General features: G+C 42.4%; 2 protein-coding genes and 1 long non-coding RNA gene across 4 annotated transcripts in view; 1 reads left to right on the forward strand and 2 right to left on the reverse strand.

The window, feature by feature from the left end:
- The window catches only part of LOC133485558 (steroid 17-alpha-hydroxylase/17,20 lyase), a 29,293-nt gene extending 23,750 nt beyond the window's left edge, over positions 1-5,543 (reverse strand). Inside the window, exons 1-3 of the mRNA XM_061789455.1 lie at positions 1,605-5,543; positions 1,355-1,493; positions 519-754 (exon numbers count right to left, since the gene is read on the reverse strand). Of these exons, the coding sequence (XP_061645439.1) occupies positions 519-754; positions 1,355-1,493; positions 1,605-1,913 (684 nt within the window). The 5' untranslated portion in view covers positions 1,914-5,543. The remainder of the gene's footprint in view (positions 1-518; positions 755-1,354; positions 1,494-1,604) is intronic.
- A 146-nt stretch (positions 5,544-5,689) lies between these two features.
- borcs7 (BLOC-1 related complex subunit 7) lies at positions 5,690-21,750 on the forward strand. 2 transcript variants are annotated; one of them, XM_061789456.1, is made up of 6 exons: positions 5,690-5,986; positions 6,364-6,444; positions 19,444-19,487; positions 19,583-19,603; positions 19,738-19,799; positions 21,069-21,750. In XM_061789456.1, the coding sequence occupies exons 1-5, from the start codon at positions 5,855-5,857 to the stop codon at positions 19,787-19,789; spliced, it is 330 nt and encodes a 109-aa protein (XP_061645440.1). In that variant the 5' UTR covers positions 5,690-5,854; the 3' UTR covers positions 19,790-19,799; positions 21,069-21,750. The 2 variants fall into 2 exon arrangements, with proteins under 2 accessions (XP_061645440.1, XP_061645441.1); XM_061789457.1 differs by having other exon boundaries at positions 5,723-5,986; positions 6,364-6,426.
- Positions 21,751-25,147: 3,397 nt separating this feature from the next.
- On the reverse strand, positions 25,148-26,381 carry LOC133485560 (uncharacterized). Its single transcript, XR_009790720.1, has 2 exons — positions 26,003-26,381; positions 25,148-25,491 (listed from the first exon to the last, which is right to left on the reverse strand). It is a non-coding gene; the product is annotated as an uncharacterized LOC133485560 (long non-coding RNA).
- Positions 26,382-27,053: the final 672 nt, after the last annotated feature.

Genomic DNA, 27,053 nt, shown 5'->3' on the forward strand with positions numbered 1-27,053 from the left:
CTGCAACATTTGCACAATTGAGATTGTCCCAGATTATCGGACTACTAGTCACTTTAAACTGCACAAATTTTCTGATTTCTCTGCGCCCTTTGCACAATGGTCATTACACCAGACTATTGTTCAATTAGACATTTCAAACTGCTCTAATTGCTAGAGGGCTCTGCATCTTTTTGCACATTGTCAAAAAAATAAAATAAAATTACCACATTACTGGTAACCTTTTATTGCTCAATGACTTTGTTTTCTATGTCTTTATGTCTCAAAAGTATTCTCTGTCAATTGACTGTCTGTTGTCGTACTAGAGTGGCTCTAGTGAGAGACAAATTCCTTGTGTGTTTTTTACATATTTGGCAAATAACGCTGATTCTGATTCTGAGTCTGGTAATGGCTGTTTAGTACAGATATCTCTGGTTTTCTTCATTTGTCAATAAGAGGCACTTCAAATGGTGGCAGGTGTGTATTTCTCACGAGCATTTTAAACCCATGTACGCCGCATAACTCATAATATTTTTGCTGACCTGTAACCATGGGAAAATATCCACCAGGCTGTCTTTGGCAACAGTGTCCACGATCCCCTGGCTGTAAAGAAGTAGGGCCTCAAACTCAGGGTCTCCAATGGAGTATGTGGAGTTGAAACAGAGTGAACAGATGACGTTGGTGACAACCCGCGTCAGATCGGGAGAAAAGTCCACAGAATCCTCAGCAGCAGATTTTTCTGACATGATGGAGCAAAGAGACTGTGCCTGTGAGCAGACTGAGAAGGAGGAGGAGGAGAATGCATGAGAGCCGTCTTTTATTAATGGGAACATTTGATAGAACTGCTTGATTCTTTACACAAGTAAACACTCAGTCACTTGTTTGAAATGTAAAATGCACGCAGCCTCCAACGATGACATTTGCTCCGGCTTAAGTAATGTCTGTTAAAAAAAATACTTTTTAAGTTCACACTCAACTACACCACCCACAAAAGGTACACCTCCACATGAATGGAAACTGTATCAAAAATGTTAAATAAATGAGAATGTATGTTTTGAGTTTGCCAGATAAGATGGTGGAATATGGTGTCACCATACAGTATAGTGTATATTGCAGTGCATAAGAAGACTGAAAGTTAAAGCTGCAAAGAGGGAAACCGATTCCATTTTCTTTGTTCTCAATTTGGGATGATGTAATAGCCAAGTGTCTCAATATTTTCTCCCTATGGTGGCTATACAACATGGACTGTTTTTAATTGTGGATACAATACATTTTTAAGCAGTGTCGGGTGATGTTTTATAGCACAAAGATAAGAAAATAGAAAAGACTGATCATAAATTGATGCGACTAAGGTTTTTATATATAAAACAGTACTCACTGATCTTCTCAATTGAGGCAGATCCTTGTCCAAACATGTGGAGCGCTCCATGGACAAGTTTCCTGTGGAACTTCCAGGTAGCACTGTAGTCTCCAAAAGCAATGTCTTTCCCATCTCTGGTCAGCACATCTGTGGTTACCTTAATTCCACAGAGAGGAATATCAGATTGTGAATGTGTGGAAGGAAGAAACTGCAATCAAAATGATTTTTCAAAGGGGGTCATGAACATAAGAAGACAAAGTCTACGCACTGTTCTTGGTCTCCCTGCAAATATCTTGCCCTTCTTCAGCAGTACTTCTTTTGCATGTGAGTACTGGTTGACAATGATGACTCTGTGCGAGCCCATCATCAGTGAATAGGTTTGACCATATTTCTCCTGTAGTTTCTTGAAAAGCACGTGAGGCGGATATACACTTCGTAGGCTCAGCAGACTCCCGATGAAAGGGAGCGATGGCAGGCACGGGAGCTGCTGTATTGACTTTCGTAATCTTACCTTAAAAGCTAAAATACTCAGGCCCATGAAAAAAAACACATAAAGGCACAGAAGAACCCAGTCCATTTTTGAGTCCAAGAGATCCTCAGCAGAAGTGGCTTTGGTGGAGAGAGGCCCTGAGCTGCAGCTCGACACCTTTTTAAGCAGCTCCTTCAATGTCACATCCTTGAAACTGTGCCAATTTCAACAAAATAAAACAGCACTGGAAACATGGATAAGTATAATGTAATGTAATTTTGTACTTCATATGAAAATTTAACAGTAGAAAAAACATAAATTACGTGTTATTATTTTATATTTCGAGGTCGGGTCGCGGGGGCAGTAGCTTTAGCAGGGACGCCCAGACTTCCCTCTCCCCAGCCACTTCATCCAGCTCTTCCGGGGGGATCCCGAGGCATTCCCAGGCCAGCCGAAGGACGTAGTCTCTCCAGCGTGTCCTGGGTCGTCCCCGGGGTCTCCTCCCGGTGGGACATGCCCGGAACACCTCACCAGGGAGGTGTCCGGGAGGCATCCGAATCAGATGCCCCAGCCACCTCATCTGGCTCCTGTCGATGTGGAGGAGCAGCGACTCTTCTCTGAGATCCTCCCGGATGACCGAGCTTCTCACCCTATTTCTAAGGGAGAGCCCGGGATCTTGTTCTTTGGGTCACGACCCACAGCTCGTGACCATAAGTGAGGGTAGGAACGTAGATCGACCGGTAAATTGAGAGCTTCACCTTTCGGCTTAGCTCCCTCTTTACCTTTATATTTCATATAATATAATCTAAATTAATATGATACAGGTAGCAAGGTGGAAAAGGGGTTAGCACGACTGCTTCACTGTTGAGAGGTTCTTATGTTCTCCCCAGGTTTGTGTGGGTTATCTTCAGCTATTTGACTTCCTCCCACATTCCAAAAACATGCAAGTTCATTTAACTGAACTCGAAATTGACCATAGGTGACTGTGTGAGTGTGTGTATAATATGTAATATGATGTAAGGCTACACACTGGACCAGTAGTGTGCACATCCGGCTCACAGTGCTAAGGTTGGTTTAGAATTTGGGTTCCTGCCTTCCTCTGTGAGTTTGCTTGTGTGGGGTTTCAGTGGGTACGCCAGCTTCCTCTCACATTCTAAAAACATGCTTTTTAGGTTAATTGAAGACTCTAAAGTGTAAATTATCCAGAGGCGTGAATTCTAGTGTGAATGGTTGTCTATTCGTGCTCTGTACCTCGTCAAGTCAGCTCTGATAGGTTCCAACTAATCCTGAGGATAAGCGGCAGGCTGTACAAAATGGATGGATGGGTATAACGTAACGTAACGTAACTAGCATAGCATGGCATATCAGTGATTCTCAATCAGTGTGCCGTGGCGGTTCTGGGTGGAGGTTGCAGAGGGGGCAGTGCCCCCTTAACACTATGCCTGGACCCCCCTGTGGCATCCCCTCCATACAGTTACTACGCAGTACTGTGGTAAAGTCCCTTGGTAAGCATCAGGCGCTCATGTGCACTAACTACGCAGTTGCCGCACAATGAAAACGAGCAAGGAGGCACTGCACAGAGCACAACCTGCACTGACGATATATTAACACAAAAAAAAAACTAAAACCAAAAGTTGTGAGTAAAAGACATAGACAGCTATTGATATTCCTAACTACAGCATGTACAACATGTAAGCAGGACACAGAGTAGACAGTAGACAGAGGAGACAGTAACAATGGAGCGACATCTACTGGACGTGAGTCTCAAGGATATCACAGAATAAAGCCATTTGTGTCGCAGTCTAGGAATCATACGGACCTCAAGATGGATATGAAATATGAAACATTTCAGCCAAGGTGCATTGTATAAGACCTATTCAACTTGAAATTTCATTGACGAGAATAATGATTAGAAAGTGGAGAGAGCCAAGAGATAAATATAAGCCAAATCAACCTGTCCCAGATATTTTCAAGACTACTTTAATATCATTTTCTTCTTCTTATTATTATTTTTTCAAACCTTTCATGTTCAGCTTTTAGGTCAAGCAAAATGGAGAATCTGTATCCCTTTTTGCACTTTTACTGTGCAACAATGTATTTTTTTTTTTTTTTACTGCCACTATGGTTCTTTGTATTATGATGGATATTTATTGAAAATATCAGTTGAATAGAACGAGGTTTTAAAGGGGAGTGACAGAAGGAAAAAGGAGATCCATCCATCCATTTTCCGTACCGCTTCTTCTCACGCGGGGCGTGGGCGTGCTGGAGCCTATCCCAGCTATCTTCGGGCAAGAACCCTGAACTGAACTGGTCGCCAGACAACCGCAGGGCACATCGAAACAAACAACCATTCACACTCAGATTCACACCTACGAGCAATTTAGAGTCTATAATTAACCTAAACCGGAGTACCCGGAGAAAACCCACACAAGCACGGGGAAAACATGCAAACTCCACACAGCCGAGGCCGGATTTGAACCCGGGTCCTCAGAAATGTGAGGTGGATGCGTTAACCAGGCATCCACCGTGCTGCCAAAGGAGATGACAGCAAAAAAATAAACAAAAAAAGACGACACTAGTTGTAAGAACCAAAACCAGTCATTATACGCATTATCCAGCATCACATTGGATTTGAGTATTGTACAAGGCAGTAGTAGTGTTACACCCTGTGAGGGAAGAACAGGACAATGTACGATAACACAGGACAAGAAAGACATGGACAGAAGGGGAAGAGAGCAGGATGGGTAGTGGAAGTCAGTAATCATGAAATATGAATTAAAATTGTCCACGCATTCCTAAGTTACAGAACATTTTCTGCCAAGAGGCCTGAAATCAGGTCATTCGAATTTCTCAAGCTTATATACGTCACGAGCGAAGATCGCCGCCTACCTCTCCACTCCCGAGCCAGCGCTGTCAACATAGCAAACACGTGTGCTCTCACAAGTAGTGAGGGTTTGGGTCTTTTACACGGAGACAACCAATCAGAGGAAAGGGGGTGGTCAAAACTGGTTCGAACAGAAGTAGTTGTCAATGGGGCCTTTTCTGGACACTGGCTTGACAAAACCAAGGTGTTTTTTTTTCTTAATTAAATTAACCTAACCTTTTATACTAAGTCCCTTTTAGAGAGTCACTCTACCTTTAAATAATTAAGTAATCCATCCATCCATCCATTGTCTTTACCACTTATCCTCACTCGGGTCGCGGGCTGCTGGAGCCCATCCCAGCTATCTTCGGGCGGGAGGCGGAGTACACCGTGAACCGGTCGCCCGCCAATCACAGGATAATTAAGTAATATTTTTCTCCAACCAATTTAGTCACATATGTGCCCAAAATATAATCTCCGCGGCTTCAAAGGTTTTTGGGAGCAAACAGTTATTGTGTTGTGAACCAAAGCCCTATAATTAGCCTCTATATTGATCAGTTATTAATTAAATGTGTTTTAAGGTTTCAGTGACAACAGACGCCGTTGATGCTTCCAGCCACCAAGTAGCTGGCGATTGCAGCTGTAAATTTGATTTTGATTACATTATTAATGCCCCAAAGAGAATTTTTTACCTACATTTTTTTTATTAATTGGAAATGATGAATTGTAACAATGTGGACCTATTTTCTTTTTTGTGGTTAGTGCTGTAAACATACTTCCTGTGTAAATGTACTACATTAAAAACAGACGGAAATAACACTATATATCTAACAGTGACTTTGAAATCTGTCAAAAAAACGTTAAAAAGCATGTCTCGGTCTTCGTTGTCTGTTTGTGAAATTTTGTGCTCGCGTGCTACATTCGCTCACATCTCCTGGGGCTAAGCCCCTCACACCCCCTTCCCTAAAACCTTGTTACGCCCCTTCCACTTAAAAACAATTTTTTTTTTAAATTAATTACAAATACAGCATTGTGCATATCTAGCTATATAGGTAGTATAACAGAATAGTTTCCGTGAGATGCCATAAGGTACGACAAAAAAAAAAGAAGGTTGTTTTAGGGCAGACGCCATGCACACTAGTTCGTCCCTGCCCGCGTACCGTCGTTAGTTCACAGTAAGTCAAACATGGCGACGACCGAAGCTCAACCTCGGTTTGGTCAGTCCGTGAAAGGCTTATTATCCGATAAAGTTGGCTCTTGCAGCGTGGACGTGATCGCCTTGACGCGCCAGGTGCTTAAAGTTTCCCGCAGCCAAGAGGTAAAGGCGATGCTTTGATTCTTTGCTATCTCCTAGCAACTCCACATTCAACTGTAACTACCACCCGAAACATCATTGAGTAGCTCTTCCACAACGTATTTCTGCTATTTTGTAACGCTCTGGAATTTCAATTTGGTAGCAACAACGTCATATCACATTATGTTCTATTATGGGAGTATCACGTCATATTGTGGATAGCTTAATTATGCTAATGCTAACCCTACTTTGGTGGAAAATGTAGCTGACTTCGAGAAGACCTATGTAACGCTATATTATATAGTCACATACAGTACCAAGAATGAAGCGTCTTGAAATTAGCTAGCTCGACTTAATATTTGTTGTAATGTTTGCCTTATATTTGTTGCGTTGTCTTCCAGCTTTTAGGTCAAGCAGCCAGAAACATGGTCATTCAGGAGGATGCTATCCTACACTCCGAGGACGTAAGTATGAAGACATTGGTGGGTAACACTGGTCAGTTTTGATTATTTGTGTTTGTATCAGCAAGTTAATTCATAATTACATAGGCTATAGAAAGTCAACACACTCTTGTTAAAATACAATTTCTGATGGGGTAGAGAGACCACAATAGTAAATGTTTTAAAAAAACAACAACAACAACATTCTGTACAATTTGCTTCAAAAACAAACCTTCCATGCCAAACATAAATTTTCAAATCATGGCCAAAAAGTTCAACTTTGTCAGTACATAACTCTCTTTGCCACATAGTGGCATAGACATTTTCCTATGCAAAATATAAATTACCATCACTGTATTCCCCTGCATGAAAAATGTTATACTGTTATATGAATTGCAACAGGTGGATACACAAGTTTATTGGACCTTTTGCCAGCCAACGGAAGCGCATTTAATTGTTGCCCCTGTCACAAAATTTCACTGGCATAGATTGAGGAACAAAGTTATAGTCATGATTAATATTTTTTTTAAAATAATAATATGACAAGAAAATTTCTGTGTGACAGTTATTGCAGTGTATTATGCAATGGATAAAAATTATTCTGCATATGGTTCATTTGCACAACATAGTCAACATTACTCTATCATCGTAATCATTAATAAATTGTGCTTCGATATTTGTTATTTGAATTAGTTTTAATCAACCTTGTAATGGATGGACGCAGTTGCAGCCAAATGTCATCTCTTGCATGCTGTTTTTCTATTTCTTGTATCCACTATTGCTGCTGAAACGTCGCAAATTTCCCCATTGTGGGACTAATAAAGGATATACAGTATCTGATATAGATTTATATTATGAAAATACGTTTGAAATAATAGGTCCCTTTTCACAAGTGACGTGCAATTACGTACTAATCATTAATAATTAGTATGAATTATACAAGACAAGGCGGCACGGTGCATGTTCTCCCCGTGCCTGTTTGGGTTTTCTCCGGGCACTCCGGTTTCCTCCCACATCCCAAAAACATGCATGGTAGGTTAATTGAAGTCTATAAATTGCCCGTAGGTGTGAATGTGAGCGCGAATGGTTGTTTGTTTGTATGTGCTCTGCGATTGGCTGGCAACCAGTTCAGGGTGTATCCCGCATCCTGCCCGATGATTGCTGGGATAGGCCCCAGCGCGCCCGCGACCCTAGTGAGGAGAAGCGGCTCAGAAAATGGATGGATATACAAGACAACATTGATTTTCACAAGAGTCACGTATACCAAAACAAAAACCATCACCACATAACCGAGATATGAACAGAACCATGGATTTTGCGAACAGTTCCACCCTTATTAGATAGATGGACATTTTATTAGTCCCACAAGTTGAAATTAAGCACTGTGCGATATGGAAAACATTTTATATCCCGATATAGGTAATTTTATATTCAGAGAATGATATACAGTACATCCCGATATAGTATTATTCCTTAAAGTTACATGAAATGAATGTCGATTATTTAAAGTATTTTTTTCCCATTTAGCTATAAAATACAGATTTTCTAGGAAACACAATAAAATAAATAAAAGATCAATAAAATTAAATAAAACTCAAATATCCAGTAGCCAAAGTGCTAAAAGTAAAGGCCTCTTTATACTCCCGCGGTTGCACGGCCGACAACGCCCGCATTGCATCACGTGACAGACGAATTGCCCCGCGCAGCACCGTTGCGTAGCTTGCCGCGCACATGACAAAAATAGTTATTGTGAATCGAACGCCGCGGAGATAATCTCTCGTGATTGGTCCGTTTCAGTCACATGCTGTGTTGACGTACTCGGCGTTCCCCTTGGTTCTACATACCATCTACGCCGCCACCTTCTTGATCGATTTTGCAGTATAATTAAACGTATTATCTGTTCATTTAGGTCCATTTGTTCTAGCAGACACTGTTCCACGGTCGCCATTGTTGTTGCTTTGTTCCTTGTTACTGAAAGGAAAGTAAAAACGGCTACCGGAAATGGGCCAAGAAATGCAGAGGAAACTCCACCCTGTGGTGTCCTAGCCAATACCAGCCGTAGTGACACCCCCGACTTGGAGGTGAACTGCAGTACATTTGTGCGCGTGGGTTGGTCTTTAGTATAAAGGCAAACTACGCGTGGGATAGCCGCAGTGACGTCAGCACGGTCGGTGTCCGCACGGGTATAAAGAAGCCTTAACTTTCAAGTACGCCTACTATTTAACCAGTAAAAGTGCTAATGAATCATAAATGACAAATACATTTAGAAATACATGCCTGTCAGCTTGTTCTGAAGGCACTGGCTTACCCGCATACATGCAAATCAGTCGCCTTTCAGCGAAATTCGCCGTTTTTAACTCAAAATAGGCAATTTACGTGAATCGTTTAGATCTGATGAGGTTTTTCCTTGGTCGCTGTCGTCATAGGCAGTTTCGTACTCCTTGAACGCTGGCAGCTAGATCCATTCCACACATCCACCATCCACACACAGATGTAATTTCTGAATATTACTCCGCAGCGGACTAATATGCGAGCGCATTGGCCTGAGGTTCCCCCTGTGCGCTCGGGACCTGCTTTTGATAAGTCACAGAAGTTGACGAGACCAGAGAAAACATTTCCACTGCTTCTGTTGTTAAGAAGTCACTGTACTTTTACCCCCTTACAATGATCTAAATGTCGCTCGCTACTTTTATTAATCAATTATTGCTTATTGGTCAACTATTTTGTGCGGGAGATACGACTTCGACTTCCATATCGGGCGCTGTTTGGGCCAATCCAATTTAAGCGCTAGTGACGTTTAAGTGGAGTTCACCAATCAAGCAACACAAGAAAGTCACATGACCGCACACGACATCTTCTATTGGGCTTCCCGGGTATAGGTATTAATACTAGATAAGCCAGCCCCGCTGATTGTCGTGCCTACGTGGCGGCCATGTTGGGAAGGTCGTCATTACAGTGAAGGCAATGGCACGGTATTTGTATTTAGATTTAGACGCACAAAAACAACAGCTTTCATGAATTGTCTCACAGTTCTGAGGACCGGGGTTAAATCCCTGGCCCCGCCTGTGTGGAGTTTGCATGTTCTCCCCGTGCCTGCGTGGATTTTCTCCGGGCACTTCGGTTTCCCACATCCCAAAAACATGCATTAATTGGAGACCCTAAATTGCCCGTAGGTGTGAATGTGAGTGCGAATGGTTGTTTGTTTGTATGTGCCCTGCAATTGGCTGGCAACCAGTTCAGGGTGTACCCCGCCTCGTGCCCGATGATAGCTGGGATAGGCTCCAGCACGCCTGCGACCCTAGTGAGGAGAAGCGGCTCAGAAAATGGATGGATGGAGAGAGAGAGTCGTGATTGGTGCAGATTTTAATGGACATGTTGGTGAAGGAAATAGGGGTGATGAAGAATGATGATTGGTAAGTACGGCATCCAGGAAAGGAACTTCGAGGGACGGATGTGGTCAACGTTGCAAAAAGGATGGGAATGGCTGTAGTGAACACTTTTTTCCAAAAGAGGCAGGAACATAGGGTGACCTACAAGAGCGGCGGTAGAAGCACGCAGGTGGATTACATCTTGTGCAGACGATGTAATCTGAAGGAGGTTACATTGGGCAGCCGTGGCCCAATGGTTAAGATCATCGCTTGCCACCGTGGGGGACCTTGGTTCAAAACCCCGACTGGACCATCCGCCAACATCCCCCGGACTCATGGCTGTGGTGTCCTTGAGCAAGACACTGATACCCCAAAATGCTCCCCGGGCGCTTCAGCTGCCCCCTGCTCCAGTGTGTTCCACTAACATGTGTTCACTGTGATGGGTTAAATGCAGAGAACAAATTTCATGTGCATGCATGCATGTTCATGACAATAAAAGATGATTCTTCTTCTTCTTCTTCTTCTGACTGCAAGGTAGTGGTAGGGGAGAGTGTGGCTAGACAGCATAGGATGGTGGTGTGTAAGATGACTCTGTTGGTGGGGAGGAAGATTAAGAAGACAAAGGCAGAGCAGAGAACTATGTGGTGGAAGCTGAGAAAGGAAGAGTGTTGTGCGGCTTTTCGGGAAGAGGTGAGACAGGCTATGCCATGACATGTATGCCAGGTTGGACACTGAAGAAGGAGAAAAGGATATATATATATATATATATATATATATATATATATATATATATATATATATATATATATATATATATATATATATATATATATATTATATGTAGGTTGGCCAGACAAGAGGGATAGAGATGGGAAGGATGTGCAGCAGGTTAGGGTGGTTAAGGGTAGAGATGGAAATGTGTTGACTGGTGCCAGTAGTGTGCTGGACAGATGGAAAGAATACTTTGAGGAGTTGATGAATGAGGAAAATGAGAGAGAGAAGGAAGAGTAGAAGTGGCAACTGTGGTGGACTAGGAAGTGGCAATGATTAGTAAGGGGGAAGTTAGAAAGGCATTAAAGAGGATGGAAAAGTGGAAAGGCAGTTGGTCCTGATGACATTCCTGTGGAGGTATGGAAGCATCTAGGAGAGGTGACTGTGGAGTTTTTGACCAGCTTGTTCAACAGAAATCTAGCTGGTGAAAAGATGCCTTGAGGAATGGAGGAAAAGTATGCTGGTGGGATTTTATTGTTTATTTATTTTATTTTTTTAAACTCATTCACTGCCAGCCGTTTCCTGAGCAGGGAACCCCTAGACTGCCAGGCATTTTCCATCAATTTCAGTGATTTTCCAAGCCCCACAGAATATTGTGTACTATGCGATTGTGAACACCAAAACCACCAAATGAAAGATCAGACTCTCTTCTTTCATCAGAAAAAAAGTTTGTCCATCCATCCATTCTCTACCGCTTATCCGGGTCGGGTCGCGGGGGCAGTAGCTTCAGCAGGGACGCCCAGACTACCCTCTCCCCAGCCACTTCATCCAGCTCTTCCGGGGGGATCCCGAGGCGTTCCCAGGCCAGCCGAAGGATGTAGTCTCTCCAGCGCGTCCTGGGTCGTCCCCGGGGTCTCCTCCCGGTGGGACATGCCCGGAACACCTCACCAGGGAGGCGTCCGGGAGGCATCCGAATCAGATGCCCCAGCCACCTCATCTGGCTCCTCTCAATGCGGAGGAGTAGCGGCTCTACTCTGAGATCCTCTCGGATGACCGAGCTTCTCACCCTATCTCTAAGGGAGAGCCCGGACACCCTGCGGAGGAAACTCATTTCGGCCGCTTGTATCCGGGATCTTGTTCTTTCGGTCACGACCCACAGCTCATGACCATAGGTGAGGGTAGGAACGAAGATCGACCGGTAAATTGAGAGCTTCGCCTTTCGGCTTAGCTCTTTCTTTACCACAACGGACCGATACAAAGTCCGCATCACTGCAGACGCTGCACCGATCCGCCTGTCGATCTCCCGTTCCATTCTTCCCTCACTCGTGAACAAGACCCCAAGATACTTGAATTCCTCCACTTGGGGCAGGATCTCATCCCCGACCTGGAGATGGCATGCCACCCTTTCCCGACTGAGGACCATGGTCTCAGATTTGGAGGTGCTGATTCTCATCCCAGCCGCTTCACACTCGGCTGCGAACTGCTCCAATGAGAGTTGGAGGTCACGGCTTGATGAAGCCAACAGAACCACATCATCTGCAAAAAGCAGAGATGCAATACTGAGGCCACCAAACCGGACCCCCTCTACGCCTCGGCTGCGCCTAGAAATTCTGTCCATAAAAGTTATGAACAGAATCGGCGACAAAGGGCAGCCTTGGCGGAGTCCAACCCTCACCGGGAACGAGTTCGACTTACTGCCGGATATGCGGACCAAACTCTGACTCCGGTCGTACAGGGACCGAACAGCCCGTATCAGCCCGAGTGGACCATGTTCCGCGCCTCCATTGCTGAGGCGGCCGACCGGAGCTGTGGCCGTAAGGTGGTCGGTGCCTGTCGTGGCGGCAATCCCCGAACCCGTTGGTGGACACCAACGGTGAGGGATGCCGTCAAGCTGAAGAAGGAGTCCTATCGGGCCTTTTTGGCCTGTGGGACTCCTGAGGCAGCTGATGGGTACCGGCTGGCCAAGCGGAATGCAGCTCTGGTGGTCGCTGAAGCAAAAACCCGGGCATGGGAGGAGTTCGGTGAGGCCATGGAGAAAGACTTCCGGACGGCTTCGAGGAAATTCTGGTCCACCATCCGACGTCTCAGGAGAGGAAAGCAGTGCACCACCAACACTGTGTATAGTGGGGATGGGGCGCTGCTGACCTCGACTCGGGACGTTGTGAGTCGGTGGGGAGAATACTTCGAAGACCTCCTCAATTCCACCGACACGCCTTCCCATGGGGAAGCAGAGTGTGGGTTCTCTGAGGCGGGCTCTCCTATCTCTGGGTTTGAGGTCACCGAGGTAGTTAAAAAGCTCCTCGGTGGCAGGGCCCCGGGGGTGGATGAGATTCGCCCGGAGTTCCTAAAGGCTCTGGATGTTGTGGGGCTGTCCTGGTTGACACGCCTCTGCAACATCGCGTGGACATCGGGGACAGTGCCTCTGGATTGGCAGACTGGGGTGGTGGTCCCCCTTTTTAAGAAGGGGGACCGGAGGGTGTGTTCCAACTACAGGGGGATCACACTGCTCAGCCTCCCTGGTAAGGTCTATTCAGGGGTGCTGGAGAGGAGGGTCCGTCGGGAAGTCGAATCTCAGATTCAGGAGGAGCAGTGTGGTTTTCGTCCTGGCCGTGGAACAGTGGACCAGCTCTATACCCTCGGCAGGGTCCTCGAGGGTGCATGGGAGTTCGCCCAACCAGTCTACATGTGTTTTGTGGACTTGGAGAAGGCGTTCGACCGTGTCCCTCGGGGAGTCCTGTGGAGACTCTCTTCTTTCATCAGAAAAAAAGTTTGTCTCTAGCTTATACCGTTCTTTAGTAATCAGCAGTCAAATATAGGCTACTTTCAGCTAAATCTGTTTCTGGAAGAAAAAAAAAGCGGAGAAAACAGCATTTTTGTAAAAGCAGACACATCAAGCAGAACAATGACTTTGACACCAATATTTTTTTTTCTTTTGTGAAAATTTCAAACCTCTAAACATAAAACCACTGTGAAAGTACTTTTGACAAGTACAACTATGTAGAGAATTTACATTAGCTAAAATGCATGAACAAATGGGGCTCCTACACTTGAACTTTTTTCCTCCAAATTCTCCTCTGTTTGCTCAATCGTCCAGGTTTTTATTACCTTGCGCATAAAATCCAGCAAAGTTTTATCCACATCTTATTTTATTCTCCTGTTGGCAGTGAATGGGATCTTGTGTGGTTGTCATTCTCCTTGAAACCAGTCACTACTTCTGTTCGAACCTCTGCAGTTTAGAAATAAAAGTATTACTATAAAAATACATTGTTGAAATTGCTTTCGTGGGATGTGGAGGAAAAAAAAGCTTTCAATTACCTTTTTTGTTTGCACTGCGTACTGGAATGGGAGTCGAACGTCTGCTGGAGACATAACCTGTAAGTTTAAAAAAAAAATACATACGATTACTAGAGAATACTTTTTATTGATGACGTGTTTTGCAAGGGTTTAAAAAAAACAACAACACACTACCTTTCTTCTTGGCAATCCTAAAAGACGGTCGACTCGTGGGTGTTGAATTCCTGCAAGATGGACGAAATGGAAAATTCAAATCAGTACTGGCAACAGATGTTACATTGTAATGTGAACTATCTATCCATCCATCCATTTTCTGAGTCGCTTATCCTCACAATGGTCGCGGGAGTGCTGGAGCCTATCCCAGCTATCATCGGGCAGGAGGTGGGGTAAACCCTGAACTGGATCCCAGCCAATCGCAGGGCACATACAAACAAACAACTATCCGCACTCACATTCACACCTACGGGCAATTTAGAATCTTTAATTAACCTTAATGTGAACTAGTGGGACTAAATTATGTTTTTATTAGGCTTTATACGATCAGGATTTTTGGGGCCGATCACCGATCAGCAAGTTGAAAAAAACGATAACCGATCACCAATCCGATCACAAGCTGGAGGAATGTGTCTATTTAAATTACCTGTTCATTTACTGTATCTACTTGTGTACTTAATTGCTAAAAAAAATTATATTTACAATAGATAATGTATCTTTGTTCATCTATTTATCCCAGTGAGGCATAGTGACAGACAGAACAAATGATAAATGGTCTTCTATTAGATGGCAGGAAGTACATACAGTAATTAATGTATCCACGTGTTGTGACATTTTTGTTTGTAGGTGTGCCGTGAGATTTTTGAATTGTAAAATATGTTCCCTGGCTCCATAAAGGTTGGAAATCACTGCTCTAGTCAGATTGTGTATTCTAATCAGTCTGGTCAAACCAACATTACATGACAGAAATAATGGGTGTTAACTTACTGTAATTAAATTACTTTGTTTTTAATTAAATGACTTCACCCACACCGAAACTTTAGAGCATGACTCGCCAGAATGGCGGGATGTTTACGTCCAACCGTTTGTGGTACCACTCGCTTGCTAGGCTACATAACGTTTTATTGCCTGCTTGCTAGCCGTATCGTATTCAAAGTACGGGAACATACCTCAAGCAAGCCTTAAACAAACGTCCTCTCCTGTCCTGAGCACCGGTGACCACCAACACACGTTTTTCCCCATTTTGTCCTTATAATACAAAGACGGCGCGCTCCACTCTTGTTGTCGTCGCCACGGTAACGAGTGTATCCGGTCGCATTTGAGTTGCAAGATAAAAAACGGGATACGGTGGTATCGGAATACAAGATTTTATTGCAGTAGTCTGACATAGGGCAATCGTGAAAGAGCAAATTTGTCTTATTGTCTGATCCGGGCATTACGTGTTGTGTGTTCCACACCGCCGCCATGTTTTTTTTTTTTTTTTTTTTTAATAACTTTATTGGCCGTCAGATATTTCCAATTCTACGTCGAAAGACGCGCGACAAGGCTAAAAATAAACTAGCTTTTGGATTCAAATATACTGTGCACGATGGCGACGCAGAGTAAATGTCTTTTGCGTAGCCGATCAATAACGTCATTGATCGGATCGGCGAATTATGACATTAAAAGGCGATCAGTATCTATCCATCCATCCATTTTCTGAGCCGCTTCTCCTCACTAGGGTCGCAGGCGTGCTGGAGCCTATCCCAGCTGTCATCGGGCAGGAGGCGGGGAGAACATGCAAACTCCACACAGGCGGAGACGGGGATTGAACCCCGCACTTCAGAACTGTGAGGCTGACGCTCTAACCAGTCGTCCACCGTGCCGCCGCCGATCAGCATAAAATGCTAAATATCGGCCGATACCGATCAGCCTGATAAAATCGGTGTAAAGTCTATTTTTTTATGTAACAAGGATTGAAGGAGCGTGTTTGCTCGCTAAATGTAGTGAACGCGAGCTGCAAATGAGTTACCTTCGTCGTCGGACTTTGTCGATCTTCATCGGAGGAAGCTCGCCTGGCTATCCAAAAGGGAGTTCACTCTCTGACGATTCCGCATCCCATTTGTTCAAATCCTGGTAGGCAGACGATCAGCCAGCAAGCGGCCGAGAGCATCTCGCCATATGTATGGACCGGCATTTTGCGCGATAACTTTGGAACGAAGCGATCGGCTCGGAGCATCATCCTTTATTCCTTGCATGATCGAAAGCACAGGTGTCAAACTCAAGGCCCGCCACATCATTTTATGTGGCCCGTGAATGCAAACCAACTTCCATGGTTCTTACTAAAATCTGTAACATTTTGAAGAACAAGGGTGATGTGATGAGCTGTGGGAACTAGAGCCATATTTGACCAAAAAAACAAATCTGTCTGGAGCTGCAAAAAAATTAAAAGCCTTATATAAGCCTTATAATGAAGGCAACACATGCTGTAAGTGTCTATATTAGCCTACTATCCAAATGACACAATGAGCGTTCATGATTAAATGTTTATTTTTCCTGCAACGCATCCTGGAGAGAATGATGCACCACGTGACTACTCTGCTCTACGATGGTGTTTTAAGTTTAACTTCCATTATTGATGTTATGTTTCGTAGCATTGATGAAATTATAGAAATATAATAAAGAAAACAGATTTTTTTTTGTCATTTTTATTTTGAGGATTCCAAAAAAACAAAATGGAACATGCCTCCTGTAATTTCAGACCTCCCCATGGAAATAAAATGCAGTCCTCTTAAATCCTCAGTAATACAAACAATCCTCTTCTCTTTTCCCCCTTATCTGGGCAACAGACAGAGTGTAATAAAATGCACCCTGCAATTAAAAAAATAAAACAGCAGCCTTTTGATAAGGTAACATATATCAAATTTAAATAATACAGTTTAAGTTTGGTTTCTGTGCATTATCCTCTTCTCTTGAGTGTTCTACAAATGCTAGGTAAGTCAGTGCAAAGTAAAAAGCAGCATTCTCTTCTCTTTTGACACGCACAATACAACGCAGCCATCCTCGGACCTGAGCAACAAAACACAATAATATCCCTATGTGTCATTCCAAATATATACTGACAAAAATCAGAAACCATTTTATAAAAACAGACACTTTGTTGCTAAATATGTGCCGATGACAGAATTGTGTTCTTACCCGTTTAATGTGACTTTTGTTTTTGGATAACCCTGGACAGCTTCTCAACATCGGGCATGTAAGATGTAACTTTAATCTTGGCACATGACTGCAAGCTCTCATCTGTGAGGCGGTTGCGGTACTTGGATTTAATGTAGTTCATGTTTGAGAATATCTGCTCGCACAGGTATGTTGATCCAAAGATTGATAATACTCCAAATGCATATTTCTTCATGTTCCTGTAACTGTCAGGAAGAGCATTCCATGCTTCAAACAGAAGTTTCTCGGGTGTTGCGAGGCTTTCAAATTTGCTCCATTCGCCAAGCTGGGCCTTCTGGCGAGTGACATTTTCAAGCTCGGCTATCAGACTTTTGAATTTGGACACCCATAAATCTTTGTCAGCTATATCGGCCATTTCCATTTCGAGGTCAGCTTGATTCACTCCTGGGAATGTGTTCAACAAGGACAGCTAGCATACCTTCCCTGGAAATGTCTTTCCACATGACTCTTTTTGTTATTTGACAACTTCTCATTACAAAGCAGACATGTAGGCAAACCTTCCGCGTTGGCAATGAAAGCAAATGATTCGGTCCGAGAACTGTTGAATCCTCTGTTCTCCTCCGCTATCTTTCTCTTCTTCCCTTTGCGATCCATGACCCATCACACACCCGCCGGTTTGTTTGCGACAGCCACCTGCCACGCCGAGTTCAAAGAAGCACGCGTCGTAGGCTAGGACGCAAATCTTCGTTGACAGAAATGTTGAAATTTAATATTTATTCCACACATTTCTACAGCATTGGAAAACACAATAAAAACAAAATGTTTGTGTCATGTTTGTCCTCCTGCAGAAACCACATGAAAACAAAAAATATATTTTTCTCCCCCATCTTTTTTCCATTTTCATACATTTTTTAAAAAGCTCCAGGGAGCCACTAGGGCGGCGCTAAACAGCCGCGGGTTGCCGTCCCCCAGTCTAGAGCAATGGCGAGTGTGGTAAGGAAGTGAAGAAACTGGTCCAAGCAGGTTGGAACGGGTGGAGGAAGGTGTCAGGTGTGTTATGAGACAGAAGAGTCTCTGCTAGGATGAAGGGGAAGGGTTATAAGACAGTGGTGAGGCCAGCCATGATGTACGGATTAGAGACAGTGGCACTGAAGGGACAACAGGAAGCAGAGCTGGAGGTGGCGGAAATGAAGATGTTGACGTTCGCTCTAGGAGTGACCAGGTTGGATGAAATTTGTAATGAGCTCATCAGTGGGACAGCCAAGGTAAGATGTTTTGAAAACAGTTAGAGTAGACTTCGATGGTTTGGACACGTCCAGAGGAGAGAGAGTGAGTATATTGGTAGAAGGGTGATGAGGATAGAGCTGCCAGGCAAGAGAGCTTGAGGAAGACCAAAGAGAAGGTTGATGGATGTTGTGAGGGAAGACATGAGGGCAGTTGGTGTTCGAGAGGAGGATGCAGGAGATAGGCTTACATGGAAAAGGATGACACGCTGTGGCGACCCCTAACGGGACAAGCCCAAAGGAGAAAAAAGACTTTTTACTTTTACTTGAGTCACATTATTGTCAAGTAACAGTACTCTTACTTGAGTACAATGTTTGGCTACTCTACCCACAGCTGTAGCGGACATCCTCTTACGTTTAAGCAACATTTTTGCTCGTCAGATCAGCCAGTGTCGTATTTGTTGCACTGGTCTTTTGTATTTTTGCGTTGAGGTGCTGCAGGTCGTGGCCCTGGTTGTGGTCCCAGCGGAACACGTAACATCGGCGACAACAGTTGATCCGCTAGTACATCTTTTATTAATTGGGAAACGCGCCTACAATTATCTAATTAGTTTACGGATGTTAATTTTTAATGAGAGCGCTTAAAGAATATGATGCTATTCATGTGGCACAGCTTAAAGCAGGCATCAGGAGCAGGTGGAGATGGGCCTGGCTCAAGTTGGAGCCAAAACAAAAAAAAAGGAAAGAATTGAGGCAAATTTTATTTTAATCTTAAATTTGTACATCAACATGTACTTGAGCGGTGTAAATAGTTTTTCTGAGTGAAGAAAATTTGTTTATTTTGCCTTATTGTACTTTTCAGAGTTTTCCAAATTATATATATAATATATATATATTATATATATATATTATATATATATATATTTTATATATATATATATATATATATATATATATATATATATATTATATATATATAATTAATTTTTCTTTTGGGTCACCTTTTTCATGCCTTTGGTGTTTGCATGTCTGTACCCATCTTTTAATCCAGTATATCAGCATGACAAAGACCCTTTTGGCTGGCACATATCAACAAATAAGAATGCAGCAACAGCAAAGAATAATTAGAATTAAGGGAACTAGCAGAATTTAAAAAAAAACACATCTTGCTTTGCAAAAATTAAAATAAATTTAACATCAGAAAGAAATTAACAGGGTTTCTTTATACTGTGTATGTTCCTTTTTTAATCATTTAGTCTACATGATGCCACTAATCAATGTCATCTGCCTTTCAGAGTCTAAGAAAAATGTCCATTATAACTACACATTTACAGTATCAGTAAGTAATTTTCTACCTGATATAAATGCAATAAAAAAAAAAATGTTTTAATGTGAAACACGCTTCTTTCTCTCTTGCATCTTTATTTCATTTAGGCAAGAGGCCATCCAGAAGAAGTAAGTCTAAACGTGACCCTTTTTGTTGTGCTTTTGTAGAAAGACATCACACATGCTCACATGTCTCAACTGTAAGCCATAACATCATCTGATGCCGCTGTTTTTTTCCTCGTGTTGACTCTTCTCTCCTGCAGTGTGGAGCATTCTAAAAACCTACAGGATCAGCTGATGCATCTGCTCAAGTGACAGAAGACAAGTGTGTTAAGTTATTCTTCATTAGATAAGACCTGCCACAACATTATGACTACCTGCGGAATATGGATCATTTTCATATAATTTGATCAATAAAAATAAAGACATGGCCCACTGAATTTCCTTTTGAAAATCAATTAATTTTTAATGATATAAGTATTTGAAGTAATATTGGCAGTTGTTATCCGTTCAATGGTCATAATTGTTTCTAAGAGGGAAAAAAATGATTCTAAAGTAATATTGTTCAAACTTCTAAATGCCAAAATGTCTTTACAGTTTGGTGTCCAAAATGAGTTTTCATGATTTGCAACACGTTTTCTGAAGATGCTAATTACATTTTTGGATTGATATGCAGTACATTATTAACTAACACAAGTGCATCTTCAGTATTCAGAGTTCCCTTATGGGTTCTTTTACAAGTGGTACTTCTTTGTCACTCAGGCTGTCTTTACCGTTAATGCCACTGGAGAAAGCGCCATTATGTTTTTGCAATACACCAGAGAGCTCCGTGAGCTGAAGTCCCAGGATGACGCAGCCATTTTGCATTCACACAGTAGCAGACAGCAAAATAAATTATTTCTGAGATATTAATGAATATGTATAAATGTGTGAAAGTATCGGCACTATTGCATGTCTCTACCATTGTAACGATTGTATAAAGACAAGATTGTAATGAGTTTGAGTAGTTGGGATCATTTATGAACTTCTGAGTTTGAAGGGCAACACGCATATTTTGCCACTCACAATTTTTATGAAGCGGTTTTATGTCTGGCGGCCCGGTGATGACTGGTTAGCACGTCTGCCTCACAGTTCTGAGGACCTGGGTTCAAATCTGGCCTTGCCTCTGTGGAGTTTGAATGTTCTCCCTGTGCCTACGGGAGTTTTCTCTGGGTATTCCGGTTTCCTCCCACATCCCAAAATCATGTATGGTAGGTTAATTGAAGACTCTAAATTGCCTGCAGGTGTGATTGTGAGCGTGAATGGTTGTTTGTTTATATGTGCCCTGCGATTGGCTGGCGACCAGTTCAGGGTTTACCCCGCCTCTCGCCCAGAGTCAGCTGGGATAGGCTCCAGCACGCCCATGACCCTAGTGTGGATAGGCGGTAGGGAAGATGAATGAATGAATGAATTATGTCTTCACTATTATGTACTTTTGTCTTTACGTGATAAAAAGAAGTATTTGACTGGGCCACCACTATTTGCTCTGTCAATAAGGGATTGTCTTTACTGTGAATGCCTAAAAATTAAAAGGTCCCATATTTTGCCTATTCAGATCTCCATGGCTGGCGACCAGTTCAGGGTGTACCCCGCCTCTCGCTCAGAGTCGGATGGGATAGGCTTCAGCACACCCGCGACCCAAGTGTGGATAAGCGGTATGGAAGATGAATGAATGTTTTATGTCTTTACCATTCTGCGCTTTTGTTTTTACCGTGATAAAAAGAAGTGTATTCGAATGGGGCCCCCACTATTTGCTCTGTCAAATGGCTCAGAAAATGGATGGATGGATAATTTTAACCATGGCTGTTTCACCATGGGAGATATTTATCCATATAAAACCAAGGAGGCATAAAAAAACTGCCAAATTAAATTTCTTTACTGCTATTAATCAAATTATATGAAAATGGCCCATATAATGATATTCCATACAATAGTTGTATCTATTGTTTTTCCTGTACAAAGATGGTAATGTTAAGTTTTGATGGGCATGGACTGCTGTTAGCAATATGTTTATTATTGTGGTTGTGTAATAGTTTTGACTCGTAATAATTGAGGTAAGTGAAATAATAGATACAGTTCTCTTTATAATGCCGAATAGCTTGTCTCCACTGCCTCAGGATTAGTTAGGCATACTGAGAGAATTGTTTGCAAGATTTTCTTTTTCTTTGTTTTGATCAATTGTATCCATTTGCTTCTGATACGTGGATGACAATAAACGGACAGATTTATTCTTCTCATTCTGTTGGGTTTCTTAAAAAATGTCTGGGAGTTATTACTTTAATTTCTGCATAGTATTAAGAACATGTTATCAAATGCCCTTCACTGACTGCATCATCAGCATACTTCTGATAATGAGCAAAAGGACAAACTTATCAGCAGTCTTTTGGCCAGAACAGCTGCGTGACCTTCATGGCATCCCTGAGCCCCGATGCTGCGATGATACTTAATGTTGCACATGCTCTTACATGAGCATACTGAATCCATGTAATTTGCAGTATTATTCAGACTAATATTTGACAACAGGATTTTCCTGAACTTTTTCAGGTCAAAATATTGTGCTTTACTCCTCTGACAGGTAAATAATGTAACATAAATACGGTGCTGTGAAGAAGTATTGGCCCCCTTCTCAAATTATATTTTTGCATATTTTCCCACTGTAATGTCACTGAACAAGCAAACAAAATTGGAAAAAAAGCACCCAGATTCACCCCTCTTTATTGTTGGGGACTTGAACAAAGCTAAACTCAACCATGAACTCCCTAAATACAAGCAGCACATCGTCTGTCCTTCCAGGGAAAACATCCTTGACCGCTGCTGTACTACGCAAAATGACACATACCGTGCTATTCCCGTACAGCTCTGGGCTTGTCTGATCGCTGCTTAATTCACTTAATACCAACATACTGGCAAAAACTTAACTTAAAACTTGTATGCGAAGTCTACAGTGAAAACAGTGAAAAAGTGGACCAATGAAGCAAAGATAGAACTTCAAAGCTGTCTAGACTGCACAGACTGGAGTGTCTTTGAAACTTCAACTGGCAGCCTGGATAAATATACGGACAGTGTTACATCCTATATCAGTTTCTATGAAGATGTGTGTTTACCAACAAGGTAATTTCGCACATTCAATAACAACAAGCCATGCGTGGTTCACTGCCAAACTTAAGCAACTTTGCCAGGCCAAGAGCCCTATCAAAGCGGGGAGAGAGTTCTGTATAATTGTGCTAAAAACTAGCTGACTAAAGAAATGAACATCGCAAAGAGAAAGCTATGCAGTAAAGCTAGAAAACCAATTTACCGCTAACAACTCTAAATCAGTCTAGTGTGGATTACAATCGCTAACCAATTAAAAGCGACCATCCTCCCCAAGCAGAGACGAGCAAGGACTAGCTGACGACTTGAACACCTTCTACTGCAGATTTGAAAAGGACATTTTCACACCCCACACCCACCAAGCTGCACAAGCGACCTCCATCACACCCCTGAATCCCCCTCCTGCGTTGACCATCCACGAACAGGATGTGAGACGTATCTTCATACAACAAAAGATCAACAAAGCAGCAGGTCCAGACCTTGTATCCCCATCCTGCCTCAAAGTCTGCGTGGACCAGCTCACTCCAGTCTTCACACAGATCTTCAATAGATCTCTGAATCTGTGCGAGGTACCATCCTGTTTCAAACACTCCACCATCATCCCAGTCCCCATTAAACCTGCAATCTCGGGTCTGAATGACTACAGGCCTGTCGCCCTGACATCTGTGGTCATGAAGTCCTTTGAACGGCTCGTGCTGGACCACCTCAAGAGCGGTGCTCCTGCTGCACCCCCTGCAGTTTTCCGACCGAGCAAACAAGTCTGTGGATTACTGTCAACATGGGACTGCACTTCATCCGAGAACACCTCGACGCGTGGGGACCTACGTGAGGATCCTGTTCGTCGACTTCAGCTCTGCGTTCAACACAATCATCCCCGAACTCCTCTCCTCTAAGCTTCTCCAGCTCAGCGTCTCACCTGCCATCTGCCAGTGGATTTATAGCTTCCTGACGAGCAGGACAAAGCAGATGAGGCATGAGGGACCCAGCCTCATCTACACGCATCGGGCCGCCCTAAGGATGTGGCCTCTCTCCGCTGCTCTTTTCTCTCTACGCGAACGACTGCACCTCAACGCACCGGGCTGTCAAACTCGTGAAGTTTGCAGACGGCACCACAGTCATCGGCCTCATCAAAGACTGTGACGAGTCTGTGTATTGACAGGAAGTGGAGCAGCTGGAGCTGTGGTCCAGTCGACACAATCTGGAGCTGAACACGCTCAAGACTATAGAGAGGATTGTGGACTTCAGGAGGCATCCTTCGCCACAGCTGCCCCTCACGCTGCCCTGTGTCGACCGTCGAAACCTTCAAGTTCCTGCGAATTACAGTCTTTCAGAACCTGAAGTGGGAGACCAACATCAAGTCCATCCTCAAAAAGACCCAGCAGAGGATGTACTTCCTGCGGCTTCTGAGGAACCACGGCCTGCCACAGGAGCTGTTGAGGCAGTTCTACACAGCAATCATCAAATCAGTCCTGTGTTCTTTTATTACAGTCTGGTTTGGTGCTGCTACAAAAAAGGACAAACTCCGACTCCAACGGACAAAAGATTGTCGGTACCACCCTTGAGGACTTGCATGCTGCCAGAACTAAGAGCATGCAAAATCCTCTTGGACCCTCCACATCCTGGTCACCACCTCTTCCAGCTCCTTCCCTCAGTTAGGCGCTATCGAACAATGCAAACTAAAACAAGCAGACATTCCAACAGCTTCTTCCCTCTTGCGATTAACTTCTTTAACAGTTAACTTACAATTCCATTGTAACATGCTGCCAATTTTGTCTTGAGATTGTCACATCTCTCTCGGCCAATTACCCCTTCTTCTTGCACTCACTGTAGTAGCTTCACTTGGATATCTGTTGTTGACCAATACTGGCCACTCATGTTCTTGAGAAGTATCTGCACCATTTGCACAATTGACACTGTTCCAGATTATCACAAAACTAGTCACTTCAAACTGCATACATTTCTTGAACTTTCTACACCATTTGCACAATGATAACTGTACCAGATAACTGTATTGTAATTTCAAACTGCTCTAAATTGCTAGAGGACTCTGCGTCAGTTGCACAATTGTCAAAAAAACAACAACCCACAATGTAGCCAGTGCCCACCCAGCCTGAAGGCGAGACAGTGTCCCGTTTGGTGGAAAGGAGGGCGGATAGGGGCTCCTGATAAGGGGAGTGACCCACAGAGCAGCCGCGGGCATGAGACGGTATCCCACCCCCACACCAAGCAGCCATCCAGCCAGAGGGGCAGGCCCAGTACCACCGCCATGAGCCTAGTGAGAACCCACATCCCCCCTGTTACTATGACTGACCAGTCATTGGCCCTACCCCGTGTATAAGTGGCCCCAGAGTGGTGTAGTGCATTTAAAATTCTGGAGTGGCCCGTAAGGATTGGGGGGCAGGTCTGAATGAGTTGCTAAGTGTCCTGTACAGTAGGAGGAAAAAGTATGTGTACCCTCCAGAATTAAGTAAATTTGAACATAAATTGGTCATAAAATGTAATCTGATCATCTAAATCACAAGAATGAACAATACCATACAATTATATTTGATCATATTTTAATAGAGAATAACGTAAGCATTCACAGGACATGGATAAAATAAGTGGTTGACCCTCCTTTCGCAGGAATAACCTCAACCAAATGTTTCCTCTAGTTGCAGAGCAGACATGCACGGCGATCAGGATGAATTTTGGACCATTCCTCTTTACAAAACTTGCAGTTCAGCAAGATTCCTGATATGTCTGGTGTGAATAGCTCTCTGGAGGGCATCTCAATCAGGTGTAGGTCAGGACTTGGACAAGGCCACTCCAGAACATGTATTTTCTTCCTCCCCAAACAATTGCACTTCGGTTTCATCTGTCCACAGAATATTTTGCCAGTAGTGCTATAGAACATCAAGATGATGTAAATGAAAAGGAGTAGAAAGAAGTAAAAATGAATTTACTCCTACACTGACCGACTTCCTTATAGTCCAATATAATTATTACTTTTTATGAACATCAATATAGTACTATAGTAATATAATAAGTAAGCAATACAAATATGTACACAAACTTATTCCTATATACGCGAATACAATGTGGAGGGATTTATCTAAAAAGTGTCTTGCTTTGGCCATTACATGAAGGTTTGTTGACATTTTAGTGCATATGTATTTTATGTGACTTCCAGCAAATATTGTCATGTTTTATCACCCCAAGGACTTTGATTTCTTGCACCCATCCCAAAACAATCCCCTCTATCAGCACCCGTGCTTGGATCTATTTTTTATTTTTGTTTGGCACTCTTACCATAATTTTTGTCTTGGTAAAATGTAATAATTATATTTGTCAAATTTTTTTTTATTTTGATTAATTCTGATGAAATAATGTTTAACATTTGCTGTAAAATTTTACCTGCGCAAAATGTTTGTGTCATCAGCAAATATGAATTTGAATCCTCAAAAAGGCCCAGCAGAGGATGTACTTTATGCAGCTTTGGAGGAAGCTCCTGCCACAGGAGCTGTAAAGGCAGTTCGACACAGCAGTCATCGAATCAATTCTGTGTTCATCCATCACAGTCTGGTTTGGTGCTGCCACAGGACTGCAACGGACAATCAAAACTTCAGAAAAAAATTGTCAGTACCCCCCTACCCACCCTTGAGGACTTGCATGCTGCCAGAACTAAGGGCATGCAAAATCCTCTTGGACCCTCCACATGCTGGTTACCAGCTCCTTCCATCAGGTAGGCGCTATCGAACAATGCAAACTAAAACGAGCAGACATTCAAACAGCTTCTTCCCTCTTACCATTAACTTCTTAAACAGTTAACTTACAATACAATGTATATATATGTATGTGTATATGTATATATATATATATATATATATGTATATATACATATACATACATGTATATATATGTGTATATATATATATACATATACATACATCTATATATATGTATATATACATATACATACATCATGTATATATATAAATATATACATATACATATATATATATACATATACATATTCATATATATATATATATATATACATATATATATACATATGTATATATATATATATATATATACATATCTATGTATATATGTATGTATGTATATATGTATATATATATATGTATGTATATATGTATATATATATATGTATGTATATATATATATATATGTATATATATATATATATATATGTATGTATATATATATATATATGTATGTATATATATATATATGTATATATATGTATATATATATGTATATGTATGTATATATATATATGTATATGTATATATATATATATGAATATGTATATGTATATATTTATATATATACATGTATGTATATGTATATATACATATATATAGATGTATGTATATGTATATATATATATATACACATATATATACATGTATGTATATGTATGTATATATGTATATGTATG

The sequence above is a fragment of the Phyllopteryx taeniolatus genome, chromosome 11 (assembly GCF_024500385.1).
Source record: "Phyllopteryx taeniolatus isolate TA_2022b chromosome 11, UOR_Ptae_1.2, whole genome shotgun sequence".
NCBI classification, from domain to species: Eukaryota; Metazoa; Chordata; class Actinopteri; order Syngnathiformes; family Syngnathidae; genus Phyllopteryx; species Phyllopteryx taeniolatus.

Bases quoted from the DNA above. Each gene is read 5' to 3' on its own strand.
- borcs7 (XM_061789456.1), top strand. From the start codon at position 5,855: ATGGCGACGACCGAAGCTCAACCTCGGTTTGGTCAGTCCGTGAAAGGC. The intron at 5,987-6,363 runs GTAAAGGCGATG...GTTGTCTTCCAG, and splicing joins AAGTTTCCCGCAGCCAAGAG to CTTTTAGGTCAAGCAGCCAG. The intron at 19,488-19,582 runs GTAAGTAATTTT...TATTTCATTTAG, and splicing joins ACTACACATTTACAGTATCA to GCAAGAGGCCATCCAGAAGA.